This window comes from Epinephelus fuscoguttatus, linkage group LG23 (genome assembly GCF_011397635.1).
Source record: "Epinephelus fuscoguttatus linkage group LG23, E.fuscoguttatus.final_Chr_v1".
Taxonomy (NCBI): domain Eukaryota; kingdom Metazoa; phylum Chordata; class Actinopteri; order Perciformes; family Serranidae; genus Epinephelus; species Epinephelus fuscoguttatus.
In genome coordinates, this window is record NC_064774.1 from 30,945,636 (window position 1) to 30,963,380 (window position 17,745).

A 17,745-nucleotide genomic window follows, 5' to 3' on the forward strand; every position below is an offset into this window, starting at 1 on the left:
CTGGCATGTTCCCCACGAGCCTTTCACACTGTTGAGGGGTAATCTTGTCCCATTCTTCTTGAATTACTGCTTTTAATTCTTCTAAATTCTTTGGTTTATGCTTTGAAACAGACCTTTGATAATCCACCACAGATTTTCAATGGGGCTCATGTCCGGGATTGAGCTGGCCACTCTAAGACCTGGATACTGTGCTCCTGCAGCCAAGTTCTACTGGCCTTGGATGTGTGGCAAGGGGCATTATCTTGTTGAAACATCCAGTTTTTACCTCGACGGAACAGAAGGGAGCATGTGGGTTTCGAGAATGGTACAATACTTGGTAGAGTTCAATGTGCCATCACAGACAGTGAGATGACCAACACCAGCAGCACTCATTCATTCCCAAACCATGATACTGCCTCCACCATGCTTGACAGTAGGTACTGTACATGCTGGAGATAATGCTTCGCCTGGCCTTCTGCGTACCCTCACATTAGTAGGAGGAAGATAAAGCTGGAAACTGGACTCATCTGACCACAAAATCTTTTTCCAATTCCTGGATGTCCAGTTCTTGTGTGCCTGGGCCCAACGACGCTGGACTAACCTCTGTCTCTCATTGATCAGGGGCTTCTTGATAGCCTTGTAGGACCTTAAGCCATGATCTAAAAGTCGGCCACGTACAGTGCGGGTGGAACACTGGACACTGGTTTGGTTTGACCACTGCTGCTAAAGCTCCTGTGATGTCATTCAGCGGTTTTGCCTGCACATGCGGATCAGGATGCGGTCATTTCTTGCTGAAGAAATCCTTGGACGCCCAGATCTTGGTTTGTCTTCCAAGCTGTTGGTTCGTCTGTATTTCTGCAGAGTGTATCCAACTGCTGAAGGACTGCATCTGCACTTCCTGGCTATCTGGCGGCAGCTGTACCCTTCCTGGCTGAGAATCTTTATCTTCAGGCGTGTTTCCTGCGTTAGGTTCCTTGTTTTAGCCATTTTTGTGTCTGAAGAACGTTCAAATGTGCTGGCTTTATGTAGACATGAAGCTTGGCAACAAAAATTGTGTCTTTTAATAAAAAGAACGAGCTTCATCACTGGTACCAAAATGACCCAATACTCAAAATTTCTTATGTATTTTTATGGAACCAATCAATTTTAAGTTTTTAATGGCTTTTTTAGGATTTATTTAGTATTTTGGCTGTGACTGTACTAAAAGAAATTGCACTTGAAGACCTAAGAGTGATTCTTAATGCAATATTTCACAAATGCATGGGGTGTCCGAAAACTTTTTTCCACCACTGTATGTGCATCACATAAAACAATCATTTTTATTGGTATAATATAAATACTGGTCCAAAGGTGAACCACTGATTTTCTCTTTTTGGTAATAAGAGTGCTGCAGATAAAACAGTAAGGGTATTTTTGACAACAAAAACAAATGTCAAATGTCTGACAAACTGTTTTTCATTTCATTTGACTCTGCCAAAAGTATTAAAAGATTATTGATGTGTTACTTGCTTTGAAGGCCTGTCCAGGCTACAATAAATAGGCCTATCGAAGCATCAAAGCAACTACTTACTTTTCATCATAGTGATAATAAGTCCAGTCATAGCTGACATGCAGCAAAGGGCCACAGGCTGGATTCCAGCCCGGGCCGCTGTGGCAACAGCCTTGTACATGGGGCGCCTGCTCTATCCACTAAGCCACCGACACCCCAGAATTTGGCTTTTTAATATAAAAGGTTACAATTGGCATTCACACCCAGGCAATATGACTTTGCAGTGGTCACTGCAGGTATTTATCGGCTCTGGTTCTGATCGGCTTTGATGGAAACACAGCGCAACTTTTAGCCCCTTAAACCGATGAGCTGCAATGTCAAGCCACCACAAAATATAGTGTGTCTCCCCCCAAGCAAAGCTCCAACATCATTCCATATTAGTCTGCTCAGAGTTTGAAAGTGAGACTGAATATAAGTAAGAGATATATGCTGTTTCTACTGTTTACTAACCTGTTTTCTGGCTTGTCCGTGACGTCAAACGTGACACACCAGAAAACACACACGCGCGCACACACACACACACACACACACACACACACAAATACTGTCTGCTGCAGAGCCATGTATACAGCGCTGATCTGCTGGCAATGGGAAAGAACTCTGTTGCCTACTTCTAGCTGGTTTACTGTGTTTAACAAAACCTGCATACATGTGCTAATTTCGGTGGAAAAGGGGTATAAAGATCACTATAGTTAACTCAGTAGTACTAGTACAGTAATTTTCTATGATATGATTAAAAAAATAGATGTAGAAAACACTGTGAGGATCAATGAATTATAACAAACAAACATAACTACCCTAAACTGGCTTAATAAAGTTGAAAGAACTTTGAATGAAAAATAGTGGAAGCTCTCTCACCCCTTAAAGGTGCAAAATGGTTTATTCCACCCCTTCACTAGGATACACAGAGACAGCGAATGCTTAGGGCCCAGAATTTGGTGCTACGCCCCTGCCCTTTAGTATCACAAACCTAATTATTTTTCATGTAGACCTACTTAGTATAATCAAATATAGAGAATTCATATATTACAAATTGATTGAAATTATTATTATTATTATTATTATTATTATTATTATTATTATTATTACAGTAAGCAAACTCCATCCACTAATGATGTGGTGATTGAATTCACGTAGAGTGCCCAACTGCGCATGCGTGTAAGATGGTGGCACTGGCAGTACCAGTTGGGGAAGTAAAGTTTCAGTAAGAAAAAATGGGTCGTTAACTTTGTATTCTTTTATACGTCTCACACTCCACGCAGAGAGTATATCGTCCAGAGACAGAAGGATAATCATGACAGCTAACGAGGATCAAGAGGTATGAATGGATGATGATGCAGTAGTAGGCTAGCTCTTAACGGCTAACTGCTAACTACCTGACACTAGCGTGGCGAGCTTAGGCAGCATTGTGCTCGTTACACAACAACACAAGTCAACATGTCAGCTTTATTTTAATGCACGAGAGCTCAGGTCAGACTGTCAGGTGTCTTTGTAGCTGTTGTTGAGCCCAGATAAGCGTCGTTTATGACGGAGTAAATGTCACGCCAAACTCCATTCAAAAGTGTACCAAGTTAAGTGTGTTAAACTATATGGAGGAATATGTGCAACATAAACCAAAAGTCAAGACCTGGTCTGAATATAAAACGTCCTTAAATTCATTCGGTGTGTATGGTATCTGTCAAACAATACATGATACAAAGTAAATATTAGAAATACTGAAGTCATCTACCACCATGCAGTAATAAATGATACGTGAGCAAAGAGGGTTATAGCAAGTTAAAGGTTGAATTTATGGTCGTCAGTTAATATCTTGAGGATTACATGTATGCCGATTAAAACAATAGGTCATCATTATCTCGTGTAAAGTCTTGAGTTGTGGTTCTGTGCTGCATACCGGTGTCAGGAGTAATTTAACATATTTCAGAATGGTGTTTGGTACGTGGAAGCTATCAGGATAAGCTGCTGCTGATGTAGTCAGCTGACTAACCACCTATTATTCACTCTCCTCTCCAACCACAGATGGAGTTGGAGGCTCTTCGCTCCATCTATGAGGGAGACGAGTGTTTCAAGGAAATCAGCTCAGTTTCCTTTCAGTTTAGGGTGAGTACTGTCCTGTGTACTGTTCCCTGTACTGTCCATGCCTGCTTGAAAAAAGACCGTAACCTGTTCTTCCCCAGCACCCTGTTTCAACAGCATGTACATCAAATTAAGAAGAAAAAACTCAGAAAAAATGTTTTTCTCTTTTACTTCATGACCTTCACCACACTATTGGGATGAATTATGTAGCAGAGCTTTGTCTTACTCTCTATTCTAATGTTATAAAACAGATAGGAGAGCTTGAGGACACCAAAGCGTTCATCCTGGACATCACATGGCCTGAGACGTACCCTGAGACGGCCCCACAAATCTCCCTTGATGCCTTTTTCAACAACAGAATGTAAGTTGCAAGCACAGCGCCGTAATTATGCATTACTCTACATTTGAAATACTGATGGTAGATTAGAAGATGACATCAAAATCTGGAAATATTAGCATCTTTTGCCATTACAGGCCTGCCTCCCAAAAAAGCCCAGTCTGCTCTTATCGGTCCAAAATCATGGGGAAATTAACAACAGCAGCAACCAATTTTACATGTTTTCCTGAAGTTATGTAGCATAATGTATGTTAGCAGTGTACTTGTAGTGGAAGAATGACTGTAATAGGGAACAGCGACACTGTCAACCATGAATAATCACCAAAAAAGCTTTTAAACACAGAAATATGATCCGAAATCAGGGCGAAATAAACATCAGCAACCAAGACTATGTGTCCCCAATGTTAGCATGTAGCTACATGTAGCAGTGTACTTGGAGCTGGGGAGTGACTTTAACAGAGAATAGCGGCGCTTTCACCTGGGAAAAATCATCAGTAAAAGCTGCTAAACCCAATTGGAAATGTTCAAACAGGAATATCATCCAAAGTTGGGAGAAATGAACAACATCAGCAACCAAGTTTATGTGTTCTTTGACATTAGCTTGTAGCTACATGTATGATGGCAGTGTACTTGAAGCCAGGGAATGACTGTAATGGAGAATATTGGCACTCTCTACCATGAAAATCCACCAATAACAGCTTCTAAACATAATCTGACATGTTTCAGCAGAAATATGATATGTGTTTAAAAAAGCCTAAATGAAGAGCCAGCTTTTGTTTACTTCGAGTGCACGGTAACAGCGTGTTACCGTTATTGTTGGGCACATCATTTTAGTGATGTTCATGTTGTTTCCTTTGTTACGCTGATTTAACAACAGCTCTGCAGAGACAAAGCAGCTGATCCTGTCAAAGCTGGAGGAGCAGGTGGAGGCTAACCTGGGCACTGCTATGATGTATACTCTGTTTGAGTGGGCCAAGGAGAACCAGGAGGCCCTCATGGAGAACCACAAGCCTGTAGTCACTGCTGTGGTCAGTATATTTCATCACTCTGACTAAAAACATCAGGACAGTTTTAAAGTCCTGCGTCTCAATCCCTGGATTGGTGCTCTTCTTCCTCAGTGTTTGAATGATTGTTGAACAAACAGCCCGACATCACATTTTGACAAAATAATTATTTCTTGTTGCAGACGTTGACATCCAGCAGTGAGGTGACGACTGCCGCCTCAACAGCCAAGAAGGAGAAGAAGAAGGAGCAGCTGACTAAAGCTCAGAAGAGAAGGATGGTCAACAGAACAGGTACATCAGTCAGACTTTCCACAGTGAAACAGTCTTCCATTTTAAAGGGCTATTTTTTTTGTATATGGAAACCTTCTTATCAAAATCTGATCCTTTCTTTACTGTGCTCTACCATATTTTGTTACCTCAGTCTGCTCATGTCTCAGTGCGCTGCTCTCCTTTCCCCCAGCTGGACTCTAGGGCTGCACAATATGAGGAAAATATGCAATAACTATATGATGGATAACTTACTCAAAGACATTTCCACATCTGTGAGATTTGGTTTTTATAAAGGTTCTGCCTGCTTGACACTGATTAACCCTTAACTAACCAGTTCATTTTTAAGAAAAAAAAAAACGCAAATTGACGTGAAATACAAGAGGTGCCAGGGCTCAACACTATAGCAGTTAACTCTGGGGTCAGCAGGGTCGTATATGACATAATGTTATTAACGTTAAATATCTCTGAAACGGTACACCGAAAGACGTACTTTTTTTTTTTTTTTTTTTTTTAAGCTCAGAAGCTAATTGTTGGGCTTTTTCCAAGGAGGGCTCTGATGGGATCATATCCCTCCCTGTGATGGTATTGTTGTTAGCCGTCGTTGTTGCCTTTGTGAAACCAGTCAGAAGTTGTTTCTGAAGCAAGTGGCTGAGATGTGGTGCTGCCGTCGATCTAACGCCAGTGGCAGTGGGTCTCTCTCAAGCTGTTAGCAGAGTGTGTGTGTATGTGTGTGTGTGTGTGTGTGTGTGTGTGTGTGTGTATGTAAATTAACCTAGACTGACATGTGAAACTGGTCAAACATTTTCTCAGCCAAGTAATGACACTATAAAACTACTTCCTCTCTCTGTGCACCATGCAAGTAGGTGATGATGTTGCCCAAAACCCTAACTTTGCATTGGATATTTAAACTGAACCTGCATATTTGGAAACCAGGAGCAGTCTAAAAACATGTTATACTTTGTAAGAAGGCCAGTAGTAATGTTAGGTACACATAATGTTCAGTTTAATACAGTTAATTACAACTTGAGTTGTATTTTTGTAGCTCTGGTAATCTCTAACCTTCTACTCATCAGTGTAATTGCTGAGATCTGGGAACACAGTGGCATCACTAAAAAATAGTTTGATGGGTCTGGACAGACAAGCACTCAGACGATCAGATGTCAGGTTTGGAGCAAACCAACAAACGGCAAACTTGTTGGGAAGAGAACACAAAGGCAAACGCTAAAATTACAACCTAAACTGTCAGTTGGAAACATCCATTACAGTTCACAGACCCACTTCCTGCTTCAACTTTGACCTACTTCATGAAGTTGTGTACCCACAGTTGACAGGAGGTGGTGTATCAGTCCTGCGGAAAATGAGTATTGAATACGTTGAAATATTCAGAATCGATAAGTTTTGATTTTTTTGACAACACCAGCCTAAACCCAAGAAAAGTTTAAATTTGCTGCATCATTCCATCACATACACATGCAGCATTTCATAAATATTTTCCGAAAATTCATTTCGACTTCAGCTGTTGAATATGTTGGCGTGCCACTATAATTTAAAGTAAGTAGTGAATGTGTTTTATTCAGCAGATAACAGTGCGCATCATAATAATTTCTGCTTTCAGATAACAAAGGAGAATTGCCAAGAGGTTGGAACTGGGTTGACGTTATCAAAGTAGGTGTATTTTAACTTCTCTCCACAAGATGGTGCCCTTATTCAGCTTTATGCCTCCAGTGACATACATCATGAACCTGACTATATTCATTTGTCTTTTTCTCCCTCATCATCAACACTTGATGATCCTCCAGCATGTAAGTAAAAACCATCTAAATTAAAACCCCTTTGAAATCCTTCACAAAATGCCATGTCTCATTGTTTCCTTGTGTTTTCATGTTGTAGCTGAGTAAAACAGGAGGAAAAGATGATGATTAGGAAACAGTGACCTGGTGCTGCTTTGTACAAGGACGTGTCAGTGAAGACTGAACTCACTGCGGCCTGTTGACGCTGCTGCTCCTGTCTAGATGCCTTCAAATCCTTCAACATTTAGCACTCAACATGGCTGCTTCCACCCTGAGAACCAAAGCAGGCTGGGTAAAGGTGGACTTCAGGAAATACACACACACACACTCACACACAAACTGAGACTTTGAGTTGGGAATGACTTGTTGCTCTTGTTGTGTTTTATGTGTTTGTGGAATACAGCCAGGTGACGAGGAACATATCATCAGGTTTTCTTGGTCATGCACAGTTAGCACACAGATATTCTGCTCAGTCATCCGTCAGGGTGGAGTGTGCTGGGGATAACTTGCTGTCACTGCCATGTAGTCAGTCTGAGATCAGGCCCAGGAGCCAGGTACTGGAGCTGAAAGTGTTGGATTGTGGTTCTAAATGGGTGTGTCAAAGTGCAGAGAAACTTTTAATAACACACAAGCTGTTAATCCTTTCACCTTTTCTTATTTTGACAAATGTTTTTTGCCCTATGAATTGAAAAACTTAAATTTTTTATATATAAATAAAACTGAATTTGGTCAACTGCTTGTCTCATAATTTCAGTTCTCATTACTTTGAAGTGTGTGAGATTTAAGAGAACAAGAGTGACTGATGCATGTGAATAACTAGTTTCTCCTGCAGCGGTTTTGTGTATGAATGTCCCATCATTTTTAGAGCTGCAAACTTTCCCGTAAAGGCATGAGCCCACTGGCAAAGATTAATAACTGCCTTCAAAGTGAAGCACTTAATTGTGTAACCAGTTATTGTATTACATTATAGCGGTGGAGGCTCTTGGGTACATTAGGGTCGAAATATTTTGCACCTATCCCAAAGTGTGAAGTCACAAAATTGCACTGGAGTCACAAAAGAAGTTGAGTGATTCTGCCTTCAAAATAAAAGTCTCAGTCTCAAGTTCAGTGATCTGAAAAGGAGTGGAAATTCTTCAGTTACTCTGTTAAAACTTAGGAGATTCAAGGCATAGTTCAATTTTTTTTAATGTAGGGTTGTATGATATATTTACCCATAGACAGTATATCACAAGCAGTAGATGTCTGTCGGTATGTCTGCAGTTCGGAGAACCAGGCTGGAGTCTGACATGGCAGCTAAGCAATCTCTGAATGTGAATGGGTCAGCAACAAAATGTATTTTAGCCACCTAAAAATATCAAGTTGAAGTATATGCTGTATTTTAAATATTTTTACTGCTTTACCTTTCTGTCAGTAATTTTCAGCAGGATGAGGAAGCCCTTACGTCAGTCTTCAAAGCCAGACTCCATTGAGTCAATGTTTAAACTTTGCTGAACACAGGAGCTGCTGGTCTACTGCTGCCTCAGTTCTTTTTTGTGTTACGATGTGACTTTGGCATTTTAAAAGTTAAGATTGGATACACCAAAGTCACACAATAACACAATCTAACTAACTGTTTGAAGCAGCAGTAGACCAGCAGCTGCTGTGTTCAGCGAGCAAAAATCAGTTTTCTCAATGGAATCTGGTGACTTTAACAAGAGCATAGATGGGGCAACTGACACCATTAACAGCTTCTGTGTTGGACCGGGCTGTCTGATGGAAAGGTTAAGCAATGAAAATACTCTCAATATAGCCTACACTTAAAGTGATATTGATTTTCTATAGAAACCTTTTTATAGGTGACTACATTTTGTTGCTGCCCCCTTCTACAGCAGTACGTTGCATAGCTTCCATGTCGGACTCAAGTCTGCTTCTCCAAACTGGGGGCGTGCTGGCTGACATCTATGTACCACACTATGGATAAGTTTCTCATCCAACCCCACTTCAGAAATTCTGATTCTGATTATCCCTTTAATATCTTAACAGGTAACACTCACTGCTTGCAAGTTCTTGCACACCAGAAAATCACAACAAACCTTGTGAAAAATCAAAAATTCTCCACAAGGTCCATCACTTATACTTTATCTCATCAGGTAGAATATATATGGACAAACGGCACTGGTGTCATACACTGTATATTAAACCAGCCTGCTGCTGTTGGTTTTTTGTAAAAAATTTTCCTGATGAAGGTCTGTGGAATAAATATTGAAGTGAGTCCAAGTGACTGTCAGAGTGTGAGATACGTAATATTACTCACCACACTAAATATGTTTGAATCTGATTATTTTCGTCACCGAATAGAAACAGGTGGACACTAAATTTACAGGAAGTTTAGCAAATAAGGTAAGTGAATAAATAAAATGTGTTTTCAGTCATTTATAGGCTGGTCATAATGGGTTAGCGGGGGTGGGACTGCACCAAGGGAACATCCCTACTACAGACCAGAAAACTCTCCTGGTAATTTCTAAAACACACCACATGTAGGAGAACATCTGATACTGAATCACATTTATTATATATCCCCACTAATTGTGTGAGACAGCATGTCAGTGCTGACCAGTTAAAATTAATTCTGCCACATTCTGAATGGACAAGCTAAAGGCTGTATGTAAACTACAACACAGATACATACATAACTGGTATATTTTAGAGGGAAACAATTTGCTTGTTATGCTGCCTCACCGAAATAACTCCCTTATTTTGGAATTAGATGTCGCGCTATAAATGTTTTATTTTGAAATATGCAACCGGAAGTTTGGCCTTTCATATATAGTGCTTGACAGATGCAGTCTCTGATATCGGTCGGAGGTGAAAGAATGTGGACCTACTACAGAGATGGGCTTTTTCCCAAAAAGAAGCAGAAAGTAAGTCTTGTCTTTACATATTATTTTTTAAGACGTGATGAAGATTTAGTTGTCAATAAAATCATATTGGCTATTTGTTTGTTGAAAAAAAATAAACCATTTTGTTCAAATTGTTTGTCAAGGCTTCTGCCATTAATCAACTGCACTAGCATAGCAGCTAAAAGCTATTTGAAAAAACTACCAAAAAAGCCTTTTATTTTGTTAATCATTATTACATCATGACTGTTCTATTAAAGTCCTTATGTCCTTATTGTTAAATGTCACCACAATGTGAGGTATTTACAATTTTGTAAGGATGTTTATACACATAATTTTTGATGTGTATCTTTAGGTAGTTATTTCAGTATTTCATGAAAGCTAAATGAGTCTCTGTAGAAAAGTGATATTGTCCATTTCCTGTCTTGCAGGAGGAGAAAGAGGCTGTAACACTTCCACCTATAAACAGTGACTCAACTTCACTGTGTCAGGTGATCTGTATACATAGGTATTATTATGTAAGAGCTGTATGTATGAATGTCCATCCACCACTTTGGTCCAGCCTGAAATCATTTTTACAATAGTGGGTTGTCTGGGCCTTCTCTATGTCAAAATCAAAATCATAGTTTGCTTTTCCATAGTTGAATTGAAGTGTGCCGGAAAAGTGTCTGAATTCAATCACTTGTTCAGTGTGCAACTTATCCAGAAATTAATAGGATTTCTTATGTCATCTAAATGTGTCACAGCTTCTTGGATGCATATTGCTAGTCCTCTATAGCAAGCTCTTTTTGATCATAAAGGTTGACAAGTAGTGATTTAGTCTTAACTAGTGAAACTGTGTCAAAACGACATTTTGACAAGTTGAACTGTGAATTGAAAATAACTGGTAAAAAATATATATGTTACAAATATATTTTCACATATAGAAATTACATTTCGTCTAGTCAAAAGTGATTAGGGTTGCAACGATATGACATTTTTCACTGCACAATAACCATCTCAGAAAATACTGTGGTTTCACAGTGTCACAGTATTACAGAATTATTATCAACCAGAATGAGCCTTAAAGGAATGAAAACAGAAAAATTATTATTTGTCGAACATATGTTTTATCATTACAAAAAGTAAGTATGTGTGGAAGTATGAAAAATGATTGTGGCTGCTAGAAATGTAATCATAAGTGTTATATTGTAGGCAACTGGACTTGCTTGCATTTCTTGAAGACGTATCGCCTGTCATCCAAGACGCTTCTTCAGTTCTAAATGAGCTTGCAGTCTGCAGTTATATAGCAGTTATGATTACCATGACCTGGATGACTTAGAATCTTCACAGACATACTTGAATTGTAATTTCCCATTTCAGATATGAATTTTAGGCAGTAATTATAATATATGTCTGGGGGGACACCACCATTTTGGGGCCGCCACAGTTTTTACAGGGACATCCGGAAGAATTCAAAATGATCTCATAAATGCTGTTGCTGAGGTGCTAAATAGTGCTGTCAAGAAAGAGATTAACTTTACCAAGTTCATGGCAGTGTAAGATGACAAGTCCACCAATTTCAGCAATAATGCTTAGCTGGTATGACTCTTTGCAGTTTCAATCACCCTGAGGTAGGCTAGTAACTTCACGGGTGAGAACAGGTCATAGTCTTTTGTGGTTCTGGAGGAGTTGAAGGCTACATATCTACAACAGAAAGTATACATTATAAACTGGGGTCATGGCAATATGGGACGTTTACAAGAAAGGGAAGGTCTAACAGAGGATGCTATTACATTGCATTATGGTAAATATAGGATCCAGGGTTTGGCTCGACCACTAGCGGGAGTTAAAGTGAGGATATCTTGGCCACCTCTGCTTTGACTTTACCCATTTAAAATAAGATTTTAAAATGGTCTCTCACAAACCAACAAACTTTATGTACAGTATCATAAGTTCAGAGTAAAGTCAAATACCACTTAAATACGACTAATTCCTGTTTGGAAATGTTTGCAGGCCTTAACATACCCATCCATATGTCTTCTCTTTTTCTTAATTTGTAGAGGACAAACAGGAAGGGCTGTGATCCCAAACTGAAGGATGAGTCCAATACTATAAATCACCTCAGAGTAAGTGCTTCAGGCCAACAGCCAGCGCTGAAGCACTAAATGTTTGCCGATACATTTTTTGCTCTCTGACCATTCATTTTTCACCAAAGCAATCTCGAGGTTTTCACTGCTGCGTTATCCTGTCTGTTTCCAGTTTCAAGTACAGCTGCAGCAAACAGGCAAAACCCAAAATGATCCATACTTAGAGGACAGGCTAAGTGATATACTACACCAAGGCCATTTGTTCAAGGTGCGTCCTTTATAGGCTTGTACATGTAAGTAGCCACTCCATCCTTTAAATTAAATAAAGAGACTTCTAAACAGAGTAGTACCCAACCAAATGACCTTTCCAAAATTCATCAACGTCCAAATGTGTTTTAACAGGTTCAAGCTGCCAAGTCCTTACTAAACCTACATGAATATGGGAGAACTACTGAGGACTCAACAAAGTTATTAAGGAGCATGGATGCTCTAGTCAGAGAGGATGAAGATGAAGGTCATGTTGCGGAGGCAGACAGTGGGGCTTATCTGTCTGTTAGGTCAAACAAAGATGATGTGGATAAAAGATGTAACAGCAAACTCCCAGTGACAAACTTGTCGTGCAGTACAACAACCAGTGAGATCCAGAGAAAAGAGGAGCCTTTGTTCCATGTTGAAGAGAAGAGATTCATGATCTACATATGCGGTGGATACAAAGGTAAGAATGAACAAATCTGACATGCACACACCGTGGAAGAGAACCTTTTCTGGCTGGCTGCCAGGTGTTTAAAAATCATCAAGTTATATTTGGGATCACTCTGAATGACTGTTTTAAGTCAGTCTGTCTGGTATATTTGAGCCTGTATGAATGTGAATACAGAGCATTGCTGTAAGAAAGTAGTCTGGAAATCCAGACCCAAATCTAGAAAGATTTAGGGTCTGGCTATGAGTAATGCAAATGGCCCAACTCGAGGGACGACACCAAGCATGCATTTGTAAATATCACTGCACGCAATTGGATAACACTACGACCAATCAGAACAATACACCGGGCGTATACGACGTATACGCTTAGCTACCAGCGGAGCTAACTGGTAGATTAGACTCTTGCTGTATCCGGTCGGCAAAACAGCAAAAATGTCCTTCTTGCAAAGGAAAGACTTGAGCGCCATCTTCTGTTCCTCTTTTAGAGAAAAAGCCAAGTCTAACTCGTTCATTGTAGCGGCCAAAGCCGTTTCAAACAACTGATGTTCATCCGTAGCCATCTTGTAATGTTTACTGACTGATTCCGTACTTCGTCGTCGCAGCACTGTCGTCATCTGTTTAGCTTGCCTTTGGCCCGCCTATATCAGATACACTGATGTGATTGGTGCAGCTCGGTTTCATGGGCATAGGTAATGAGCATCATTACTGATTGCCAGAGTGACTCGCTGAGCAAATTCAAATTGTGCTCTCGCGAGAACTCTGGATTTCCACAGTAGTAAGAAAGCTTAATGCTCAATCAATTCTCCCTGAATGGTTGATTTTAATGGAAAAGTTTTGGGAAATACACTTACTGGCTTTCTGATGGAGAGATAGATGAGAAGATAGATACCACTTTCACGTCTCTACAATTCATATGATACTGGAGCCAGTAAGCTTTTAGCTTAGCGTAGCATAAGCTTAGCGTAGCAAAGGGAATAACAGCCAAGCCCACAGGAACAACAGCAGTCTTTTGATAATAATTTTAATGAAGCCAATTTGACAGAGTGGCCAAACTGTGGGATTCCAACTTCCAGATATATCGTGAAGCCGTAGAGTGCTGCAGGAATGAGTCCCAAAACCTGTAAATGAGTTAACATTTTGCCACTCCCGGTTCCCTTGTCTTGAAGTCACTAAGTACGTTTACATGCGCAGTTAAGTGGAGTTATGGTTATAGCTCGAATAGGCCATTTAATTGGACTACTGTCCTTGTCCCAGTATACAAATACGCGAGGGGAATCAGTTTATTGGCTGAAGTATGTCCTCTACCATAGGTGGCAATATGCTCCCTTTCAGCTTGTTAGTCTGGGTGTGTTTGTCCAACTTTTAGAAATTGGATTTGGTATGATTTCAGTCGCACTAACCCCCTATACACTAATTTAAAAGTCCGGTTTTAGTCAGACTGACACAATGAATTGATTTTCTCTGATGTCATGTAAACGCACTGAATGGATTTTTCTTAAGATGCCTGAAATAAGGTCTGTGGTTACACAAGCCGAAAAGAATTTCATGTTTTGTTCTATGACATAAAATACATCAGTTAATATCCCATTGTGAATTTTGAAGCCTTAAGTGTCTTAAAAAAGACAGTTGCTAACAAGTGGCTAAATGAGACTACAGAGCGTCATCATGCCAAATAACGCCAAACACAGCTTACACTAATTTCCAGGTCACCTACAAAAAAACGTCATTGCTGCAGCACTCTGTTGGGCCCAGAGAGACTTTTTTCCCACGGACTTGCATTGCGAAAAACATGTCTGTAAATCTGTGGATGCATTTTTTGAGGGTCACAAGGTCCCTCTGGGACTTGATCCACATGGTTCAGTAACATTTTGAAAGTCTAGAAGAGCCTCATGACTAAAGCATTTTAGATCCTGGTCCCTTTAGGCACGGAAGTTAAATATTTTTTGCTTCATGTGTCACAGAGCAGCTTTTATAGGAATGAACGGGGCCCCGCCTCTGAAGCTCTATCCAGTTCTCTTTCTACATCCATGGCAACAACTAGCCTGATAGCGTTTAACAGTAACAGTATCTGCCCACCAGCACCTCTAAAGGCTCATAGGTACTCCCTTTACATGTGAAAATACATTAATTCTTTTTAAATGCCATGAATGTCACTGCCCTCATAGACACAGCTAATAGTTGGCACTATGAGGACAGAGTCAAAAGTTTCAGTTAACAACAAACAAGGTGACAGTGGAGGAGGTTGTAATAATGTACCTGTAAACAGAGGCAGCCGAGACACATATAGGCACCATGTGACAACTATAATCATATATATGTTAAATGCAAAGTGATGCTGTAACGTTATTGCTTGTTCAGAATGTGTCTTTCTGTGTTTTATAAAGCAGATTCAGTCACTATTGACATGCTGGAAAAGGAAGAAGTACCTTTTCCACTTGTGTATGTGTTTTATTCAGATACAGCTGAAGAAAGAAGTGCACTCATGGAGAACATTTATCCCAGACTGTACTTGTACTGTAAGCAGAGAGGCTACGACTTCAGGATGGTTGACCTCCGCTGGGGGGTAGGATCACCTGTTGCTGAACGCCACGACACTGTAGAGCTGCATGTGGAGAATCTCCGGCAATGTCAGGAAACCCAGGGTCCAAATTTTATTGTAAGATGTCGTGTAGTATTATTTGACACTACAAGAGTGCAGATTTTCATCAAACAGCATGTTTCTATTCCAGATGATGAATGTTTGACTCTCTGTTCAGTTGTTTGTTGGACAGAAGTATGAGGTCCTGAGCCTTCCCTCCACCATCACCAGAGAAGTCTTTGAGGCCATAGTGAGAGTGTTGGAGAGAGACCAACAGCAAACGTCCCAGAACAAACCAGTGGAGGACTTTCCTGCCTCGGGCTCACAGTCCAGCATCACTACAGACAGCAGCTCTGGCAGTTTTGTCCAGGATTCCATTTACAGGGATGATCGGAAGTTTGGAGAAGAGGCTACAGTCTCAGGACTGCTGAGCCAGAACTCTCACAAGTCATTTCTAAGAGGGGAGAAGGGCAGACCCAGCCCTGAAGGGAGCCCAGGGGATTTGGACAAAGACCTAACATTACTCCAGAGATGCTACAAGCTGGACGAGAATTGCCTTCCTCCTGTCTACCGCTTACTTCCCATCAGGTGAAAACAAAGACACTGGTCACAGTTTGAGTAGCATCATGTTATCATATTGGGTAACACTTTACTTGAATGTATCTACATAAGAGTGACATAAAACTGTCATAACTATGACATGACACGGTCATGAACCTGTCATGGACATTATGTACATGTCGTAAACATTTATGGCTGCTGTCATTCGGTTTTTGTAATGACAAGTTGACATTGTTTGAGTTTTCTTGATTATGACAAGTTGACATTAATCACAGTGACATTACCAGGAGTTGTCTTTGTCATGACAACTTGACATAAAATTAGTTTGGGATGTCCTTATAATGACAACTTGACATTAACCAGGATGACATTATCAGAAGATGTCTTTGTCATAACAATTTGACATTAACAAAAAAAAAATGCACCTCTTTTTGTGTTTATGACAAGTTGACATAATGATTGATACAAAGACATCTTCATCATTATAAGGACACCCCAAACAAATTTAATGTCAACTTGTCATGACAAAGACACCTTCTGGTAATGTTACTTTAATGAATGTCAAGTTGTCATAATGAAGACAACCCAAACAATGTCAACTTGTCATTACAAAAACCGAATGACACGCAATGACAGCAGTCATAAACGTTTATAACATGTACATAATGTTTATGACAAGTTCATGACGGTGTCATGTCATAGTTATGACAGTGTCATGTCACCCATATGTAGATACCTTCAAGTAAAGTGTTACCTAATATTGTCTCCCTCATAACATTAGAATTGTTTTTTTTTTTTTTCGATTTTCATTCCAGACAAAAGTATCTAAACAACTAATAGATTTATTACCAAGAAATTTTCTATAGCCATTCTTCATTCCCAGAGGATGAATCCTAATGACACCGGTGATCCTCTAACTTTTCCTTTACTATCACAATAACGTTGAACCTTTGGTTTTGAGTGAAGAAGCTCTGCAACAAGCACCACCAGCAGGTCACATTTATCAACTATGAAATATTTCAACACCTACCAGATGGATTGACACATTCATGATTCCCTGAGGATAAATCCTAATGATTTAAGTGATCCTCTGACTTTAAATGGTCCGGCTGTGGCTCAGGAGGTAGAGCAGGTTGTCCACAGTGGTTTGATCCCTTGCTCCTCCAGTCTGCATGTTGTAGTTTCCTTGGGCAAGATATTGAATTGAATTGCTCCTGATGGCTGTTCCATCAATGTGTGATTGAGTTTAGAAAACTGTGTAGCAGGTGGCTGTACAGTACCCTCCGTCACCAGTGTGTGAATGTGTGTGCAAATGGGTGAATGTGACAAGTTGTGTGAAAGCACTGTCAATGGTCAAACAACCAGAAAAGCACTATACAAGTGCAAGTCCATTATAGTTTTGTATTACCAGCAGCTTGACATTTTTTCTAAACAAGTGTTGCCATGAAATTTGTTACAGACATTCATGTTCCCCACAGAATTAATTAATCACCTGTGTCTGTGATCCCCAAATCATCATCAGGTCAAGACTCTAGTGTGTCCAACACTTGTGCTAAGGAGTACCTCCAAAATTAATCACACTCTGATCACTGACACTTTAAGTTAAGTGCTAATATTAGCATGCTAACATGCTAATTTAAGATGGCTGCAAAGGAACACATTACACCTGGTAAACATTAGTATGTTAGCATGCTGACGCATTTAGCTCAAAGCACCGCTGTCCTTAAAGGGATACTTTGCCAATTTTCAACTAGCTTTGTATTATAACATTGAGTAGTATGTGGTTAATTTCCTTCCATCTTGACAGCGCCCAGATCTCCCAGCTCTTTTGCCAGCGAAAATCCACCATTTCATTTCACCCAGTAGATTTTCGCTGGCTCTCAGACTGCTGCTTGAACTACAGATGGTATTGATGGAGATCAAACTGTAACACTAGGCAGTGCTGATCAAATAT

At 40.0% G+C, this 17,745-nt stretch overlaps 2 protein-coding genes across 2 annotated transcripts in view; both read left to right on the forward strand.

Moving 5' to 3' along the window:
* Window positions 1-2,677: 2,677 nt before the first annotated feature.
* Window positions 2,678-7,738, forward strand: rwdd (RWD domain containing 4). Its single transcript, XM_049568030.1, has 6 exons — window positions 2,678-2,846; window positions 3,548-3,628; window positions 3,856-3,965; window positions 4,819-4,969; window positions 5,128-5,236; window positions 6,831-7,738. The coding sequence occupies exons 1-6, from the start codon at window positions 2,823-2,825 to the stop codon at window positions 6,893-6,895; spliced, it is 540 nt and encodes a 179-aa protein (XP_049423987.1). The 5' UTR covers window positions 2,678-2,822; the 3' UTR covers window positions 6,896-7,738.
* A 4,149-nt stretch (window positions 7,739-11,887) lies between these two features.
* The window catches only part of LOC125883459 (uncharacterized), a 42,930-nt gene continuing 37,072 nt past the window's right edge, over window positions 11,888-17,745 (forward strand). Inside the window, exons 1-5 of the mRNA XM_049567745.1 lie at window positions 11,888-11,989; window positions 12,123-12,243; window positions 12,353-12,665; window positions 15,109-15,308; window positions 15,409-15,818. Coding sequence (XP_049423702.1) covers window positions 12,431-12,665; window positions 15,109-15,308; window positions 15,409-15,818 — 845 coding nt within the window. The 5' untranslated portion in view covers window positions 11,888-11,989; window positions 12,123-12,243; window positions 12,353-12,430. The remainder of the gene's footprint in view (window positions 11,990-12,122; window positions 12,244-12,352; window positions 12,666-15,108; window positions 15,309-15,408; window positions 15,819-17,745) is intronic.